General features: G+C 45.0%; 1 protein-coding gene across 1 annotated transcript in view; it reads left to right on the top strand.

Moving 5' to 3' along the window:
- ATXN10 (ataxin 10) overlaps positions 1-19536 on the top strand; it is a 112898-nt gene that overhangs the window by 11795 nt on the left and 81567 nt on the right. The window contains exon 4 of the mRNA XM_060254102.1: positions 14851-14947. Within this exon, the coding sequence (XP_060110085.1) occupies positions 14851-14947 (97 nt within the window). The remainder of the gene's footprint in view (positions 1-14850; positions 14948-19536) is intronic.

Raw genomic sequence — 19536 nt, 5'->3', positions numbered from 1 at the left:
ACTGTGCCTCACTGCATCCACACAGGACCTGCCCCCTGTTGTCTCCGAGAGGACAGAGGACAGAAATATTAAATGTGGGAGACCCCCCTCCCCAGCAGAATACCCAGGTTCCCTCTGGAGTCCTGGAATGGGTTGGAGTTCGTTTGAATGGGCTCAATCCAAGCTAGCCGCTAGAGGGCACAAGTGTTTTAGATAGCCATTCTCCATCTCACCTCCACCCCCCCTTGGGAAATAACAGGCAAAAGCAAAGGAGCCCCGCAAATGCCTGCAGGGCTGCCCAGACCACAAGCAAGTGTTTTTCATATTGAAGGAAGCATTGGGAAAAGAGACGAGTCCGCAGCAATGCCATGCTGGTAAGAATGCAAGTTTCTCCTCTGGAAGAAGATGATATTGGATTTATATCCCGCCCTGGACTCTGAGACTCAGAGTGGTCACAATCTCCTTTTACCTTTCCCCCCTCCCCACAACAGACACCCTGTGAGGTAGGCGGGGCTGAGAGAGCTCTTACACCAGATGCCCTTTCAAGGACAGCTCCTACAAGAGCTATGGCTGACCCAAGGCCATTCCAGCAGGTGCAAGTGGAGGGGTGGGAAATCAAACCCAGTTCTCCCAGATAAGAGTCTGAGCACTTAACCACTACACCAAACAAAGAGAGCCTGCTTCTGCATTCATCAGAGCTATGCCCAGTGCAGGTGCTGGGATAAAAATTGGTCTGCTTGGTGTTCCTAGCATACCTCTGGGGCTTTGATAGTGTGCCTTCAGTTTGTTTCAGGGGCAGGTTCCATGCAAGGGTGTTGCAGTGGATTCTGTTACCAAGATCATAAAGAAGCACATCCTGCTGTGGAGTGCCCCCCCCCCCCCCCCCCCGCCGAGCCAAATAGGGCTCTGGCACTCTTAGGAGCCTTGGATTTCCAGTGTCATATGTATTGGTGTGGTTGGGGAAATTTGAACTCAACTCATGTTTCAGGTAACATGTAACATGGCTCTAAATCATCAGCTGGAAGAAGAAGGGCTGTCTCAAGACGCTGGGAAGTCATCCCTGAAGAGGTCTAGATAAATTGTGCACTTTTTGACTTTTGAATGGGGTGCAAAAAACTTCCTTTGGATCTAAACCAGGGGATGCAAATTGAGTTTTAAAAAGTAATTGTAACTATTAAAAACGGTAGCGTTTACATGTTAATAAGCTCACAAGTTCTGTGAAGGGACTCCTCCATGCACACTCCATCTTCAGGACTCTGTACATGTAATGGGGGAAAGGCTGTCCTATACTAAGGGACAAGGAGTGTGTGTGTTTGGGTCTACCTTCTCATCTTTCTTCCTCCAAGGGTGACAGCTGGGGGAGTTCTCTGGATGCCTGGGATGTGCCCACTAGCACAGCAGCAGCAGGAGCATTTGACTCTGTCCATGTGCCAGGCAGTCCTTCTTCCTTCAGCTCCCAGGATCTTTTAACGTTACAGGCAGATGAAAGTGGTAAACAAATCCTAATTATTTCCTCTTTTACATCCTTAACCTACATTAGTCATTGTGAGAAACACAGGATTCAAATATTCCAAATTAACAAACTTTAACCCGTCAGGTAATGGCACACAATTGCGGTTAAGACCACAAATCATATTTTGCAGTATGTGATTAATAAAGGAGATATGCTGCAACAGCTCAGAGAGTTGTTTCCAGAGTCTTGGGGCAGCAGTAAAGGTGGCCCTGCTTGTTTGTGACAGATTAGCATTGACTTGCTCAAGCCAATTTGGTGTAGTGGTTAAGTGCGCGGACTCTTATCTGGGAGAATCGGGTTTGATTCCGCACTCCTCCACTTGCAGCTGCTGGAGTGGCCGTGGGTTAGCCATATCTCTCATAGGAGTTGTCCTTGAAAGGGCAGCTGCTGTAAGAGCTCTTTCAGCCCCACCTACCTCACAGGGTGTTTGTTGCGGGGGGGGGGGGGGGCAGGGAGGTAAGGTGACCGCTCTGAGATTCAGAGATTCAGAGTATAGGGCAGGATATAAATCCAGTATCATTATCATCAATCTCTGCTGGGCTTTAGGAGGCCTTTTATCCTTCCTCTTTTGAGAACAACCATTTTCCTGCTGCAGAATGCATCTGAGAAGCAATCTTAAACTGATATACTTCCTTACCTTGTTCTGCCTTTGTACACATTTTTGCTGTACTGCAATACTTTTTTGCTGTTGCTATTCCTGGCTGTTCCCAACCCTTCTGTGGTGTGACGTGAAAAATACCTGTGTCATCTTGCTCACCCATTGAGGGTTCCCAGGAGCAGGCCATGTCACAGTGGCCCCCATGTTGTAAAAGTCATGTTTAAATCTTCCTGAGGAGTGGGCAGACCTCTGTGTACATAATCAACATTCCTTGCTTGGACATACTATTTTTTATAAAACTTTAACTATTTTTTATAAAAATGGCCTCCCAAAAGTGAGATTAATTTTAGTTATTCCATGGAATGTTGAAAGAGAGGCCTAACTTCATGAAATTAAGTCCCCAAAAGTTTCTGCAAGAAAGCCGCTTCAGAAGTGTGTCCACACTACACTAAATAATGCGTTTTGCAACTGGATTTTTACTGTGTAAAAATAGCAAAAAGCCAGTTGCAAAACACATTATTTAGTGTAGTGTGAACGCGCCCTAATATTCTCATATTTTGTAATTTATATTTTTGAGCTTGGGATCTCCTTTTGACTGCTTGGTGGTCTAGCTGGTTACCTGCCTGGCAAGCAAAATTATTGCAATGTTATTTTACGCAGGCTTTTTAAAAGGTTACCAGAGAAGCTGATATTATTTGGTTTAAAAGTTAGTTATTTCCAGCATTGCTTTGTTTCTCTCTGCTCCGAAGACAGGGAATTGGTGCCAGTACTTTTCTACCACGGTTGAAGCAAAAACTGTAATTACACTGTCAAAATAATATTTATAGTATTTTTTTGCTGGGAATAATTGCAGGAGGATGACGAATATATTATATTCATCACAATTTTATGTAAACATATGGATGAACTTTTTGTGATTTGACTTATTGATGGTGTGTTTCAGTCCCATGTTTTCCCGTCTGTAAAAATAATACCTTTATGGTAGTTTAAGGCTAGTTGTGCTATGAAATATTTAGCATAAGTAAACTGTGACTCCTGTTATCGGCAGTATTAACCCCATGTTTTCCTTTGTATTTTCTGCTAATTGCTGTATCATAAAGCTGAACGAAACATCCAGGTTTACTCTTCCTGGGTATCACTGGATCCACTTGCTCTTGAAACACTTATTACATTATCACGTTGGTATATTTATGTAGGAATTGAAAGTGATCTTTAGAATTTGCAAGAAGTCAGCTGAGTACATTGTGAAGAGCTACCAAACCTGCAGGAATGCAAACATGTACATGTTTGTGCAGCAGTTTGCATCTGGATGAACATCTGGGTTTAGTTTTGCTGGCAGGATGTATCTCTTGGTGTGGAAGTGTGTTCTCATCTAAGGCCACTGTTTGTTGCTTTCCTAGGGCTGAGTTAGGGCTATAAATGTTTTGGAGTTGTTATGTGGTGGACAAAGACTACATTGCAGTGTTCCCGCTAAGCTGTGAGCAAAAATTCTATTTTGTGAGCTCCTGGCATTAAAGTTGTGAGCTGCTGCATAAATTATTATGCTCTGGAGTCATCCTTCCTGAGCTAAGACAAAAATCTGTGAGGTGGAAGCTAAAAATCTGTGAGCTAGCCCACGCTAACTCAGCTTAGAGGGAACACTGGTGAGAGCTGTGGGTTCAAATTCCATCTTGGCTGGACATTTGCTAGTTGACCTTTGTGTGGAAGTCACCATTGGCTTTCCCTTCCCTCTGTAAATAACTGAAATACATGGTCTAAAATGTTTGTAACCTGCTTTCTCTTATAAAATGTGAAGAGGGTTAAAATATAGTAATATTTACCTTAAGAATAAAAATTAACTCTTTATTAACCAGTATACAAAAGCAACAGTTAAAGGAGCTGCTCCGTGCACTTTTTTTCTGCAAAGTAAATGCAGCCCTTTTGGTGAGATTAATACAGCCAGTTTTTCAGTGTTTTCCAGCCTTTTGCAGTTTTTCAGATTTTCTTTTGTAGACAGTTGAGCTGTTAATTTTTAAAATTGTCCCCTGCAACTCTTTGCCATAGCTCTTAGTGTAGCTTTTGACACTGAGATAATAAAAACAGTCATCAGTAAAAATACAAAAGATATAACTCCACAAGGAAGAGTATAAAAATCCCATTATCGTAAGTTCTCAATGACCCTTAGTTTTAAAAGTAACCCTGAACAACAAGGAAGACGGGGTGGGAAATCACATCTCAATATGTCTTGGACAATGAGAGTTTTTACCTGGTAGCTAAAGAGAGACAAACCAAGCTCCAGGCAAACGGAGGGGGAGCACTTCATAGACAATATACCACCAATGAGAAGGCTGTGTCCTTCAGGTGGTGCAGAAGTGTGGAGGCAGCCAGAATCATGCAGTCCTCCCCTTCTTTGTTCACAGTGGCAGAATTACCACTCAGCTGTGGGGAAAATGTCTGAATGAGCTAGAAGCAGGGCTTTTTTTTAAAAAGCAGGAATGCAGTTCTGGCTGGCTTGTTGTCATGGGGTGTGGCCTAATATGCAAATGAGTTCCTACTGGGCTTTTTCTACCAAAAAGCCCTGTGTGAAACACTAGTGATGTCGGGGTGTGGCCTAATATGCAAATGAGTTCCTGCTGAGCTTTTCTACCAAAAAAGCCCTGGCTAGAAGTAATGTGTTGTGTGTGTGTGTGGGGGGGGGGGGGGAGGATTTGCCATTTTGTAGAAACAGAAGAAGCCTTTAATTATCCTGCAGAGAACTGGTTCCCGCATTCTAGTGCTTTACTTGATTTTATTTCATGATCACTTGTAGTTATGTGTGTGAACCGATTCCTTTGCAAAGCATCAAGGCTGAAAAGTATGAAATGACATAGAAATTCAGTCTAGGGTGTGTGTGTTTGTGGATGAGCTGTTAAAGAATAAATTACCATTTGGTTCTGCAGGTATTAAACAGAGTGTGTGGGTGTGAAGCAGAACTCGTATTGTTCCACAGTGGAAGATGGGCAGCTTTCTCCTCCCCGTCCTAGAATGCAATTATGAAACATTGCTAAAGATCCAAATTGAAGTTACAGATAAAATCTGTATATAGATGCTACACTTCTGGCCTGTGTTCCATCATTAAACCCATGCATAGGGACAGCACAATGCAGAATGGTTAGCACCTTTAAAAGTCTGGTTCCTTTCTGCTAGTGGTATGAGCTATATGTATGCACACACACACGCACCCCTTGCACACTAGTCAGCAGCTGGGTCATGTGTTCCTGTACCAGTGAAGGGCTCAAGCATGACATACTGACTCCTTTGTCTCTTAGCTTGGCTTCTGTTCTCCTTGATACCCGCACAGCAGTGGTCCCTGGAAATCTTTTGTACAGATCTGCAGTGGGCAGCTTTTTTTTTTTAAGAGCCCCTGTTTTTAAGAAAATTAAAAATAAGAGCCCCCAAGACTGCAACTGGATGAGCAAAGCAAAACTCCTCAGCTTCGCAGAAGACTGAGATGCGATAACTCCTATAACTTCATAGTCCTTGGAATGAAGTACAGCAGGCAAGGCCACCCAGATTATTCTAGGAATCCACCTAGGTTTTTTTTAACATTGGCTACACCCTGTGAGCTTGTCTGTCATATGGTCATATGGCTATGGTGGACGGGCACCATGAATAACTCATAGTGGGTGGTCAGTCCTGTTCACTGTTTTTCTTGGTTACCACGTACGGGTGAAGCTCAGGCTAAGCTTGAGGCACTTCATTTCTGCTGATCTTATGCAAATGTTATGCTGCTTGGCTATATGCTTAACAGGAGCTAGTTAAGGTGGGGGGCGGGTTGGACCATTTTTTAATATTAATTGAACTTAAATATAAGCAAGCACCACAGAGCACTGCTTGTTAATTTCAAAGTGCCAGATATGTCCATGGTTATTAAATAAAACCACATTTTCTTGCCACTGAGGTTTTTGTAAAGAGAACACTGATTTCTTTATGGGGATATTTAAGTGTTGAGAGCAGCTGAAAGAATCTTCAGGCATTCCAAAATGTCTCATGTATTAACAAAAGTTTCCTTCTTAGATCCTCGTTGGTAAAGAGGGTCTTGAAGTAGACATCCAATGACTGAAAGAGTCCCTGTCCAACAAACTTAGCAAATGATACTTCAAAATAGTGGTGACCAATCTTTACCAAATTGGGGGAGGATGTTCTAGTCTCCAAGCTGTGGTATAAGCACAGGAATGCTTCTTGATGGTCAAACTAACGTTTTATGATTAATTGGACTTTGTTCAGAGTTTGCTGCAGTTTAGCTTTCACAGCTGGATCGCATACCGTATGCAAAGGAGTGATGCAGCACTACTGTGGGATATCTCTTGTTACTACATATTGAAAACCTTGTTTTTTCTTAGTTTAGGATGGAAAAAAGCATTGAAGTTCTGTTTGTACAGTTAATTGTTATTAATAATTAATAATTAAATAATTATTATTTTGCCAGAAGTCTTTCAGAGTGACATATATGCCATAAAAACATGAAACAACTAAACCAGTGAATCTTAAAAATACTGCAATAGGTGAAAAAAACCCAGCAAACCACTAAACAAGACATAGCTCTGAGAAAATAGTAGTTTCCTACTTTTTGGTTAGATTTAAACAAATGTGCTTCATTTTCACAGAGGTCTGATACAGCTGAGTATTTGGAGTCCTTTGTGTGTTCACTGTTGGCAACACATGGTTGTTTCTGACCTGGTGTGACCACGTGCAGGGTAGGCAAATGCTGCAACTCGGAAAGGCCCACCACCATAATGCAAATTCAAACAGCTGTGCACCTGTCTCCTATGTGGAGGAACCAGTTCATATAAACAGTGTTTCTGTTGCCTCTGTCAGAGGTCAGTTGCTCATAAACTCAGTGCTGGCCTAGGTGCGCTGTCTTACATGATTTTTTTTTTTAAAGTGACACTTCATTGAATTCAACTGAACTTCAACCCAAGAGAAGCATGTGACCAGTCAACATAAGTTGGTCTAGCAGAGTTTGGAGCATGTTGTGCTAAACATCCTTAAGGCAGCCAATTCACTGTGACCTAATTGGTGAGCCTTCCTCCAGGTGCAGAGCTCTTGTTTTATCAGGGTACATATCATTCTGCTGTCATAACAGTTCTCATAATAATTTCTTTTGGGAATAAGATAATAAGCACCCAAAGCCACTATTCTTCATACTTCATTGGCAATAAAAATAGTGGCGTGTTCCACATTCCAGTTAGTGTAGAACTCTCAGTGGGACCTTTAAATTGTGCGTAAAAATGTTCTTCCTTAAAGCTGAGTGCCAGTGACCATACACGTGATCTGATGTGGATAGCCCAGGCTAGCCTGATCCCGTCATATGTCGAAAGCTGTGGGGCCAGCTTAAGTATTTGAATGGGAGACTTCCAGTGGATACACAGAAGCAGGCAATGGCAAACTGCCTCTGGACAATGCTCGCCTTGAAAACCCTGTGCGGTTGCCGTAAGTCAGCTGTGACTTGATGGTGTTTTCTACCACATGTATGACACAGGTTTTGCTTTAATTGGCTCTAGATTGGTTTTCCAGGGCATCTTCTGGTGAAGTGTGGAAATTGGATCATTTTTAAAAACAAACTTATTGGCAGCACCCAAGGCAAATGCTTCCATAAGGCCCTTAATTCTGAGACTCTCCTGGTGGAGATGACAACTACCTGAAACACCTCAGCACCCTTCTTTGAAAACATCCAGCCTGAAGAAATGTTATGGAGAGCTTGGGAGCACGTGGACTGTTTTGTTTTGTATTGTTTAAGTTGGTTCTAATAAAAGGTATTACGTTAATTTTTTAGTTCTGGATTTTTACTGTCATGTTTGGAGTCAGTAGAGCAGGCATACTCTGGTAGAGCTGCCACTAGAGAGAGCTGTGATGCATTCTTTGGGAACAGGTTATGCAAGCTGGAAGTCTGCCTTTGCCCCAAGATATCTCCAGAGGCTTGAGCAGTGCTGCTTTTTCAAGGTGACTAAACTGAAAGAGGATGCATGGAGATGTACTTTGTATGGCTGTAGGTACAACTTTAAAAAAAAAAATATTACTGAAGTATGTTCAGTCAAGACAAAACAGGTGTTTAGATATATCCTTCCATGTAAACTGGTTGAATCATTTCTCCCTCCTCCAGCTATGCTAGAGGCGGGAAACCTCAAGAAGAGATTTTTGTCTTTCTGTGCTTGTTCACAGTGCCAAAAGTCATGGCCATCTGTGTGTTGGGATGGTGGTTATGCTGTTCAGTGGTTGGTCAAGTTTCTGCATTCTTTCATATTGAGCTTCTAGTTTTAGGAATGGCTGCTTCACTGAATATAGAGTCTTGGTGTCAACCAAGACTTGAGCTTCTCTGGGAAAGGATTTTGTCGCTTTATAATACTTTTAATATCAGGCCAAGGTATATTGTTAGAGAAGTGCTCTTAAAACTAATTAGTAAACATTTTCCAAAATACGGTAAATCATACAATTGGTGCAAAAAGCTGGAGAATATAAGCCCTGCTGGATCAATCAGACTGGTGGTCCATCTAGTTCAGCATCCTGTCTCACACGGTGTCCTGCCAGTTCTTCTGTACAACCAACAGCAGGGTATAGAGACTGAGGCCTTCCCTGATGTTGCCCCCTATGTTTAAAAAGTTGGTAGCTATTTCAAATTGAGGACTTTCCCAAGTCCCCCCCCCCCAATAATTACAGAAAAAGAAAGGTTTATGTAAAGTAACTTATTTATGCGTGTCTGTTATTTGTAGCCCACTTTTCTCACTGGAACTTAAGGTGAGCGAGGGTTTAACAACAGGCTGATGTCCAAAGAAACCTGAATCGAGCTTTAAAATTTCAAGGAATGAATGAATCTGCATGTACATTCGTGTAGTAACTTAGGATCCTATGCCCCTAAGCGGCAAAGTCAAAATAATAATAGCAGTAGAAGGATTGTAGCCAGTCTTTTACCACCTTGAATGGCCGCCAGAACTGAAAGGGTCTCTGTAGATGCTGCCCTGACCTGTGTTTTGTCAGATCTTGGAAGTTAATCAGGGTTGGCCCTGGCTAGTATTTGGATGGGAGTCCTCCAAGGAATACCAGAGTCATGGCAGGAAGTAGACAAACCACCTCTGAACCTTGCCTTGGTAACCCCATGAGATTGCCATAAGTCAGCTGTGACTTGATGACACTTTTCACACCTACAGGTGCTGATAGAGACTAAGCCTTTAGAAGGGTCAACTCATCCTTTCTGTCCACCACTAAATGGTGATGGTCTTCATATGGACTAAACAATTGTGGTCCTTGAAGTCTCCAGACATCTGAATCAGTAGCAGAAGTCACACGGGAGAAAGTGAAAGTGCTCCAGATGCTCAGCTTCTTGTTCTTGTGCCAGTTTGGTGTAAAGGTTAAGTGTGTGGACTCTTATCTGGGAGAACTGGGTTTGATTCCCCACTCCTCCACTTGCACCTGCTGGAATGGCCTTGAGTCAGCCATAGCTCTGGCAGAGAGGGTTGTCCTTGAAAGGGCAGCTTCTGAGAGAGCCTTCTCAGGCCCACCCACCTCACAGGGTGTCTGTTGTCGGGGGAGAAGACATGGGAGATTGTAAGCTGCTCTGAGTCTCTGATTCAGAGAGAAGGGCGGGGTATAAATCTGCAATTCTTCTTCTTTTTCCTCCACACCAGCCTGTGCTTGCAGTTACGAGGCCAAGGTGCTTCTCTTGGAGTAAGTGGAGCTGGTTTAACTCCAGCAGCAGAATTCCAGTCGTTTTCTGCAGTAGGAGTCACTCTGCCCTCAGGCTTCTACTTTCCCCGGCTCAACTGATCGATTCCCCACCAGTTGCTGCATAGCAGCATTTTGACTCATGTCTCCCTTCAGTTCCCCCCATGTCTTCCTGATCTTGGTTTTTAAAATTCAGGAAGAGATGGAGAACTAGAGGGAGATGCAAGCCAAAATGTGGCTGTGCAGCAACTGGTAGGGAATCAATTGGTTGAGCCAGGGAAAACAGAAGCCCAAGGGTGGAGCGACTGCTACTGTGGAAGAGGTACCAGACTTTGGTCAGCAAGTGCTCTGGTATCAGGGCAGCAAAACAAGTCAAACCCCAAGTCCCATCAAGGGATCTCCTTAACTTCATGACTGGGACAAGAGTGGCATCCATTTCTGAGTCAGAAATGTCTGAATCTGGCTTGGGCAGAAGATGAAGTCTTTGGGGAAAACCCCAAGAATCCCTGCAGCAATCTACCCTCTTACTTGCATGCTAAGGATTCCAGTCCTTGCTGACCGATATCATCAGAATCCTTCCTTAAAGCTAAATGAAAACACAGAGGAACCTGAGTAGCCTCATTAAAGACTAAGAGGGGTCAGGAAGCTTTTTCTAGCAGAAATAGTTATCCTCGTCCTTGAATGATGAGGACAAGAAATGAAAAAGTACTAAGCGATCCAGTCAGGGTTTTGTGAAGAAAATTTACATTCTACCTACATGTGCTCTTCACCAAAGCTGGTTCTCTCAGGGTCAATAGTTTGAAAGGATGGAGAGGGCTCTCTCAAGGATGTCACAGACTAGGTGTTGAAGGTTGTGTGGGACTCTCAAAGTGGTGCCACTCATCACCCCAGCTCCAGTGGCCACTTTGCTCTTTTCAAGACTCCTTGTGGTGCTCCTGCGGAAATGGTTGGTTATTATCTTCCCTGGTGAGAGGAGACTATTTGAATGGGTCCAAAGGTTGGCAAAATCATCAGCATGCATGGCAGGTGCCAGCCTAGATCTTCCCAGGTTCACGTCCAGACAAAATAGCATTGGGTTAGAGCTTGACCAAATTGGCAGTTTCCGCTGATTTCCCCCTTCTGCTGCAAACTGCTCCCATGTTCCTCAAGAGCAGCATTCGGTGTCTGCCAGTGGAAACGGCCAGCAGGAAAGTTCTGTTCTGCTGACGGAAAATCTAGTCTGCCTCCCAATGTATTGTCTGTAGTCATTAGATGCAACCACTGGGTTGAGAAAAAGGCAGTAAATGTGACATTCATATTTTGTTTCTTAAGTGATTAGTAGTTTGGACAGCAATTTGACAGCATTTGGGTGGAACTCACGGATAAAAAGAAAGCAAGAAATTTGGAAGAAATCTGAGCAAATGGGATTTTCTTATACCTTCCTTCAAGAACAGCAGAAGGGAGGGTTGAACATCTTGCCAGGGAGAAAGCTTTCCTCATCTTGTGATCCTCTAGGTTAGTAAGATAGGGGAGAGGAGTGAGATGATACCTAATTGAATCAGACACAATAAAATCCGGGCTTCTTGAGAGATCAAGGTGTCTTGCTGTGTCCTTTATCCTTTGCTGTAGAACTTTTTTGGCCTGATCACTGTCAAGGGACAGAATGAACTGAGGGGAGAAGCCAAGTAAATTTAGTTCATTAGCAATAATTTTTAACCAGATAGATTGAAATTTACAAACCCTGTGGCTCAGACTGGTAAAGCTGCAGTACTGCAGTCGGAGCCCTCTGCTCACGACCTGAGTTTGATCCCAGCGAAAGCTGGCTCAGGTAGCCGGCTCCAGGTTGACTCAGCCTTTCATCCTTCCGAGGTCGGTAAAATGAGTACCCAGCTTGCTGGGGGGGGAAGTGTAGATGACTGAGGAAGGCAATGGCAAACCACCCCGTAAAAAGTCTGCCGTGAAAACATTGTGAAAGCAACATCACCCCAGAGTTGAAAACAACTGGTGCTTGCACAGGGGACTACCTTTACTTTTTTTTTTAGATTGAAATTTATCTAATAGCAAATATGTTAGATTTTGAGGTTGAGAATTGACATTGAGCCATTTATTAAATGAGGACAAGGTTGTCTTGGCTTCAGTGGACATCAGGCCTGTCCCCAGTCTAATCTTGTGATCCAGTTTGGTGTAGTGGTTAAGTGTGTGGACTCTTATCTGGGAGAACCGGGTTTGATTCCCCACTCCTCCACTTGCACCTGCTAGCATGGCCTTGGGTCAGCCATAGCTCCGGCAGAGGTTGTCCTTGAAAGGGCAGCTGCTGTGAGAGCCCTCTCCAGCCCCACCCACCTCACAGGGTGTCTGTTGTGGGGGAGGAAGGTAAAGGAGATTGTGAGCCGCTCTGAGACCCTTCGGAGTGGAGGGCGGGATATAAATGCAATATCATCATCATCATCATCATCATCATCTAAGTGAGGTCAAGATTTCTTTAAAAAAAAAAAACCCAGAATGCAGTCCTTTTTTAGGACCAACCAAAGGACACATAACAGCGTGTGAGCCTTTTGAGTCTTCCAGAAATCTTCAGGTTGGCTGTTACAGAAGAATTTATTTTTTTAAAAAAGAAAGAAATAAGAAAGGAAAATATTTCGGGACATGGTGCCAAGTCCTAGTACAGTGTGTTTGGATGTTAAATGTAGAAAGAAGCAGGGTGCAACTAGGTATTAGCAACAGTCAATACAACTCAGCATTTTATGGGCAACAGACTGAACTAGGACTTAACTCTATGTCTTGAAACATTTTGTTCTCTCTCTCTCTTTGTGTGTGTATGTGTGTGTGAGAGAGAGAGATTCAGCCTGAAGAAGAGTTCTGAGGGACATGAAAGCTTAGACCAGTCTGATTGCCATTGGGATTGTTTCTTTTCTAATGAGTAGCATTTCCAAGCCTGACAATCGTGTGCTTCCTTTTACAATGAGTGGCTTAACTATATTTTAATATTGAATTGTATGTTTCTGTGCCAGGTCATAAACAAAAGAAAAACCTGAAAACGTGTCAATGTTGCCAGAAGTGCACTGTATGTCTTGTTCTTTTTTTCTGAAAATCCTCTGGAGTGGGAGGAGGATTTAAATAATGTTGACATGAGTATTAACAGAGAATGCACATCCTGGATGCATTTAAAACAAAGCAGATGCTTGTGATGGGTATATCAACTTTAGTTTTTCTATGTGGGTGAATTCAGGGTGTTGAGTTCCTTACTTCAGTTTGTAAAAATAAATAAAGTGGATATGAACTTTGTCCCGCCCAGCCCGGGCAAGGACTACGCAAGGGAGACCCCCCAGCGCCTGCCAGCCACTCCCGGCCCCCGCCGCCGCCCCGAGAGCCTCCCACGCCTTCCCAAGCCCCCGCGGCGGCCCCACCCCTCACCTGGGCTGACGGAGTGCCAACAGCCACCCGAACGGCGCCTCTCAGCCACCGCGCCCATCTCCGGGTCCGAGGAGCCTGGCCAGAGCGAGACGTCGGGGAGCAGGAGGGAGAAGCTGAGCCCAGTGCTGGGCAGAGAGGAGAAGAGCCGCCTGACCCGTGGTCGCGAGAGACGCCACACCCCAGCACGCTGCAGAAGTCCGAGACGCCCGGGGCACGCCCAGGCAGCCCAGCCCCGGCCCGCCTCTCCCGGGCGTCTGGGGCTTTGAAGGGGGGGAGGAGCCAGAGAGGGGCAGAACCCAGGAGGGGGGAGGACTGAGACGGGGGGGATAAAGGGAGGGAAGGAGGAGGTCGGGGAGGAAGCTGGCCAGTGCTTATGGAGGCTGCCTCCCGAGAGAGAGCGACAGGAGCCGCAGCACAGCCAGAAGGGGAATGGGGGCCTGCGGTGAAGTAACCTGGCTCCCACCCCTGTTTCTGAGACCTCCGGGGAACGCCCCAGAGTGCCCGGGAGGGGCGATGGCGGCGCCGGGAGACCGGGGGAGGTACCCAGAGCGCGACAAACTTTTTAAAAATCATTTTAAAATGTTTAACACCATTTAGTTATTAAAACATTTATATTTTGCCTTTCCTCTCGGTTCAGGGAAGTTTACAGTAAACATCATATAGTCTTTATCATATCTTTCCTCCATTGCACTGGACTTCTTCCAGTCTTGTTTGCTTCTTGTTTTTAAGACTCCGTAAGGGTGACTAATCTGTTGTTACATGACAGTTTTGAATTTGAATTCCGTTCACACTTTTAGGAGAAAGGGGTAAAATATAATGTGGTTTCCCTGCCCCCTCCTCTATTTGCCAGACTTTGAGAAAATGACTTCCTTATTGCTCCTGCACTCCATATGGGAAGTTAGCAGGTAGAGGATGGCGTTTAGCTACAAAGAACAAAAGAAATCCTATATCCTAGTTTTGAATTTTAAGAAAAATATTTATTAAGGGATGTCCATCATAACTAGAAATTGGGAAGCAGAAGAATCAACTCTAGTGTTATTTAGACTTAACATATAATAATTAACGCATGCATACTTTTGAAGACTTTGTCTGCTTGGACATTTTGTGGCATTGTTGGGAACATAATGGCAGGCAGCTAGGCTATTCTGAACGGAAAGAGCTCTTTTCTGCAGTGCAGTTCTTTTCTTTTGCCGATCTGCAGATTCAAATGTTCTTGGGGATCCAGTCTGGGATTTGTTTTTTCTCACTAAAAACAATGGAATTGAAAAGCCTGGTACTTTGGAAAACACTGACCACCTTCTCTTCCGCCCTGATCTCAACTGGTGCATCTTGGGCTGACCTTCTTGACTTTTCTAGCCTCTGGTTGGCTGGGAGCCATAAGCTGGGCCATTCACCAGCGCCACTTTCTTTTTGTTTGGTGGGTGTGGATGGGGAGGTTAGAGGAAATGATGGAAAAAGAGAGTGGGGAGCCAAAGAAAAAGGGCATTGTCCTCTATCATTTCAGACTTGGACTAAATATGGTTCTTGGGATTGAAAAATTGAAGACTCCCTGGCCTGTAGGGTGCTGGGCAAGGTATTAAGGAAATCAGTCCGATTAGACTTTACATAGCGCAGCTATATTTTCATAAGATTGATCTACCTTAGTAGCATGGTGCTGCTGTGATTAAACCTTTCTTGTTTTCCCTTTTAGCTTTCCGTTGTAGCCTCCAGTTTCTTGGAAATATCACAACAGGAAACATAGATTCCCAGAAGAGGATCTGGAAGCTTGCATTTCCTTCTCTTTTCTTGTAAGCATTAATGGAAAGTTTTCCCTTCCCACATCCATAGTCTAATTGCAAGAAAGTTATATGTTAACCTTCAGTAGCAATCCTTGTCAGCACTATACTGTCTGGGGAGGGAAATTAAGCATTTGGCAGTAGTAGTGCTTGGACCTATCCTTTGGCTTTAAGTATTCATGTCGAGGCACAAACTATCTTCTTGTTTTAAATTTCATTTGAACATGGATTGCGCTTTCAGAGCACCAATTGCAAGATCACACTATGGATTATATGTTTAAAATAGTCTGTGCCCTGAGCCTGCCCCGGCGGGGAGGGCAGGATACCAATAAAAAGTATTATTATTATTATTATTATTATTATTATTATTATTATTATTATTATTATTATTATTGACTGTACTCTTCCTCTCCTCTTCCCAAAATACATATGTTAGGAGTGGGGTTGTCCACTGACATTAACAAAAAATGTTCTGCCTCTTTAATAGAGGCTTGATGTGCAGAAATGAACAACTGATGCTTATCAGGGCAGGGAGGCAAATAACATCTGGATTAAGCTTTTGGATAGCCCAGGCAAGCCTGATCTCATAAGATCTTGGAAGCTAGCAGGGCTAGTATTTGGAAGGGAGACCTCCAAGGAGTACCAAGGTCATGATGTGGATGTAGGCAATGGCAAACCACCTCTGAACATCTCTTGCCTTGAAAACTCTACAGTTGGCCAAAAAGGGGGTAAAATATCAGTTGGTCTCAACTTGACAGAGCTTTCTACCACCACCAAACCTCCGTTAAAGAGAAAGAACTTCTTTTTCCTTCATGCGGTTGGCAATCCTGGTTAGGACTCATCAACATATGCTTGATCACACAAAAGACTTCATTAGAACTTCCATCAAGGAGCTGTGTTAGAACGTAAAGAGCAGGGTTTTAAAATATTTAAATAGTCTGTTCATAGTTAGCCCTTAGAATGGGTTGCCAAACTCAGAAGCCACGAGGCTTTTGTAACCCACAAGCAAGAAATACTATCCTAATGAGGATACTCAAATTTTAACTAGACAGCTTTAACATTCAGTCACTTACCTATGGAAATGCGTTTTGTGCATTAGCCAGTGATAGATGGAGCACTTTTAAGTCCCCTTGATTTTATTTAGAGCAGTTTCGCTTTATTTTGCCTGAGTCAATGTGATAGTAATACATTGTAGATAATTACTTTTAAAATGATGAATGACAACCTTTACTTTGAGTAAAGCCACTTTGTGTCCCATACATTGGGTCAAAAGTGAGTTATAAATATTTTAAATAAATAAATGCTCACAGAAGCAGATAATAGGTTTGCATTATCTGACAATAAATCAACTGTATGTACTATGAACCCACACAATCTTCTTCGTGGTCTCTGTGCAGTCCCACATATGGGTTATCCGCCAGGATCGGGCCCATCTCGGAGAATTCAAAGCAATCCTAAGGCGTTATTTTTGGCGCGCCTTTCCCCTCGTCCCGGGGAGGGGGCAGCGTCTGTGCATGCCCAGACGAGGGGAAGGCGCCCAACCCACTCAGTTTCTTCTTTACCGCCATCCGGAAAACACCTATCTCGCTGATCTCCCGCTTTCATTGCAGTCCCTTGAAATCTTTATCTCTCCGATCTACTTCGTCGTTCTTCATTCCTCTTCACTCTTCATTCTGGTATCGTATTAAAAAAAAAATCTTTCTCTTTACTTCGTTTTCGTCCTCCTCTCCCCCCCCCCTCTTTCCGGGCGGATGGAAGGAAAAGAAAAAATAACCTTTAAAAGGTGCGTTCGCTGTGCTGCGAAAATACCGTCTACCGATGGACATTCTCTTTGCCTTTTCTGCTTCAGCGAGGCACACCGAACAGACTCTTGCGTGCACTGTAGCCAGTTCGGCAAACAGGCGAGGAAAAACCGCGCGGCAAGACTCAAAAGCCATTTGCTAGAGTCATCGCTACGCCCAGTAATGTCGCACGCATCGGGTTCGCAGACCTCTTCGTCTTCCCTACTCCATAAGGGAACGACTCAGCCGGTTGCTTCCGTGGCGCAGGTTCCCAGCAAGCATAAATCCGGCAAACACCAGAAGAAGTCTGACGAATCCAAGAAACGGCACCGTACCGAGTCGACCTCGAGAGACCCTTCGGACCCGAAGTCTCCCAAAAGGCAGAAGTCTAGCCACAAGGTCCTCAAACCCGTCGCTGTGACTCGACCTCCTACGCCTCGTCCAACCACGACTGTTACTGCTTCCATTCGGACCACCCCGGCATCGAAATCCGCCGCGACTCCGGCCATCACGCCACTGGAAATTGTCCGCATCAGCTCCAGATCACCATCAGTACACGAGTCGCTGCCAGACCAAATCCTCGGTACCGAGTCCCCGACTTCGACAAAGAGCCAACACCTCAACATCCTAGATGATCGCTCATTCCGAGAGGTCCCGATTCTCCGACAACCAATCACGGATCCGTCACTACTCAGAGCTCCCTCGACTCCGAGAGAACCTCTATGTCCCTGAGAGAAGAGATCCCGAAGTGGCCACAGAGACCGCTACTACTATTACACTCCTTCGAGGTCTAGATCACCATCCCCTCGCAGATATCACAGGTACCGAAGGTCACCCTCTCCCGGCTTCTACAGACACCGCACCCGTGAGCATTCTCGGTCCCGTGACGACTCTAGACACTGAGAAGGGGCCTACTACAGGGATCATTCTCGAGAGGATATCCGCCCTCGATACCGAGATGTGTCTCCGCACCGAGAACACCCGTACCACGACGACCACCAACGGTACCGTGACCATATCTCGCTGCCTAAACCACCTTCTCTGATTGCCTCTACGGCTATGGAGCCCTCTACTTGTATCCAGCTCTCTGGATCAGAACAGATCAAGAAGACTCCAGAAGTGGAGACCCTTGATGACTCAGAAGCAGAGCAATCTGTGTCCTCTCATTCTTCAGCTTCCGACCTCCATTCCCCGGACTCGGACATAGCCAAACCGGCCGACCTCTCTCCATCTGAAGGACCTAGGTCATATTTGGACCTACTATCTAACATGGCTAGCGCTCTCAATGTAAAGCTGACAACAGATGTCCCAAGAGTCTCTGACGTGGTCTATGACCTAGTACACGCAGACCTCCCTGCGGCCTCCTCATTTCCTATGCTCCCAGTCCATCTGGAAACTTTGAAGGAAGCCTGGGACAAACCAGCCTCTGTACCACCAACGTCTAAGAGGGTTGAGGCACTTTACAAAGTACATGCACCAGAGTCGAAGTTCCTCTTCAACCACCCAGCTCCCAACTCGATGATAGTCCACTCTTCATCGAAATCCAAACAGACCAGGCACCCTGTCCCTCCCGAAAGAGAGGGTAAGAAACTGGACACCATTGGGAGAAAAATTTACTCCCTCACCACTGCCACTACCAAGATCCATAACTATATGGCATACTTCTCTGCGTATGCTTACAATCTTACGACCCAGCTGAGTTCCTTGGTCACAGCCCTCCCTGAGGCCACTCGAAACCAAGCCACCCACGCCCTGCAGGAACTTTCTAGAGTCAGCAAGCAGCAGATAAATACTGCCCGCCTTGCAGCCCAATGCTCCTCCAGGACCCTACCTTCAGCTATCGCCCTGCGCAGACACGCCTGGCTCAGGTCTTCTTCCCTGCAGCCAGACATCAAATTCAAAATTGAAGATTTGCCGTTCGACGGCCAAGGCCTATTTAACGCCACAACAGATTATATACTCACCAGTGTTGACGACAGCAGGAAAAGAGCGAAAAGACTAGGAGTCACCCAGCCTCAGTCTACCTTAAAACAAAGACCATGGAAGCCCAACTATTTCAAGCGCTCCAGATCTCCCCGCCAAACCGAACCTTGGAGACGTAAGCCTCCTCAAACTAAACAGCCGTTCCAACAGAGGGCACGCCCTCAGACCACAAAGAAGACAACACCGACCAACAAACAGTCGCTTTGACTCCCCTGCTCCACTCCCACTACTTCATTGCCCAGACATCAGACTTCAGCCGTTCTACCACAACTGGGAGGTCATAACATCGGACTCTTGGGTACTGTCAATCATCCAAAACGGATACTCTATACAGTTCAATTCGACCCCAAAACACCACAGGCTCATCTCTACTCCTCCGTCACCCCATCTGCTCCTAGAAGTAGCAACCTTGCTGGACAAGGGAGCTATAGAACCAGTCCCCCCTCAATACCACCACACCGGATTCTACTCCTGCTACTTCCTGGTCCCGAAGAGGGACGGGGGCTTACGCCCCATATTAGATCTCAGAAAACTCAACCTCCATATCCATCACAAAAAATTTCGGATGGTTACACTTCAATCCATCCTCCCACTGATCCCAAAACAAGCATGGTTGGCATCAATAGATCTCCAAGATGCCTACTTTCACCTCACCATCAACCACCATCACAGGAGGTTCATCAGATTCGCCATAGGGGATCAACACTATCAATTCCGTGCTCTTCCTTTTGGCCTCTCAACAGCTCCGAGAGTATTTACGAAGTGCGTGGCGGTGGTAGTAGCGACAACAACGCATCTCCATTTACCCGTACATAGACGACTGGCTAGTCGTCTCCC

The sequence above is a fragment of the Heteronotia binoei genome, chromosome 14 (genome assembly GCF_032191835.1).
Source record: "Heteronotia binoei isolate CCM8104 ecotype False Entrance Well chromosome 14, APGP_CSIRO_Hbin_v1, whole genome shotgun sequence".
Taxonomy (NCBI): domain Eukaryota; kingdom Metazoa; phylum Chordata; class Lepidosauria; order Squamata; family Gekkonidae; genus Heteronotia; species Heteronotia binoei.
This window is presented reverse-complemented; position numbering and strand designations above follow the sequence as displayed.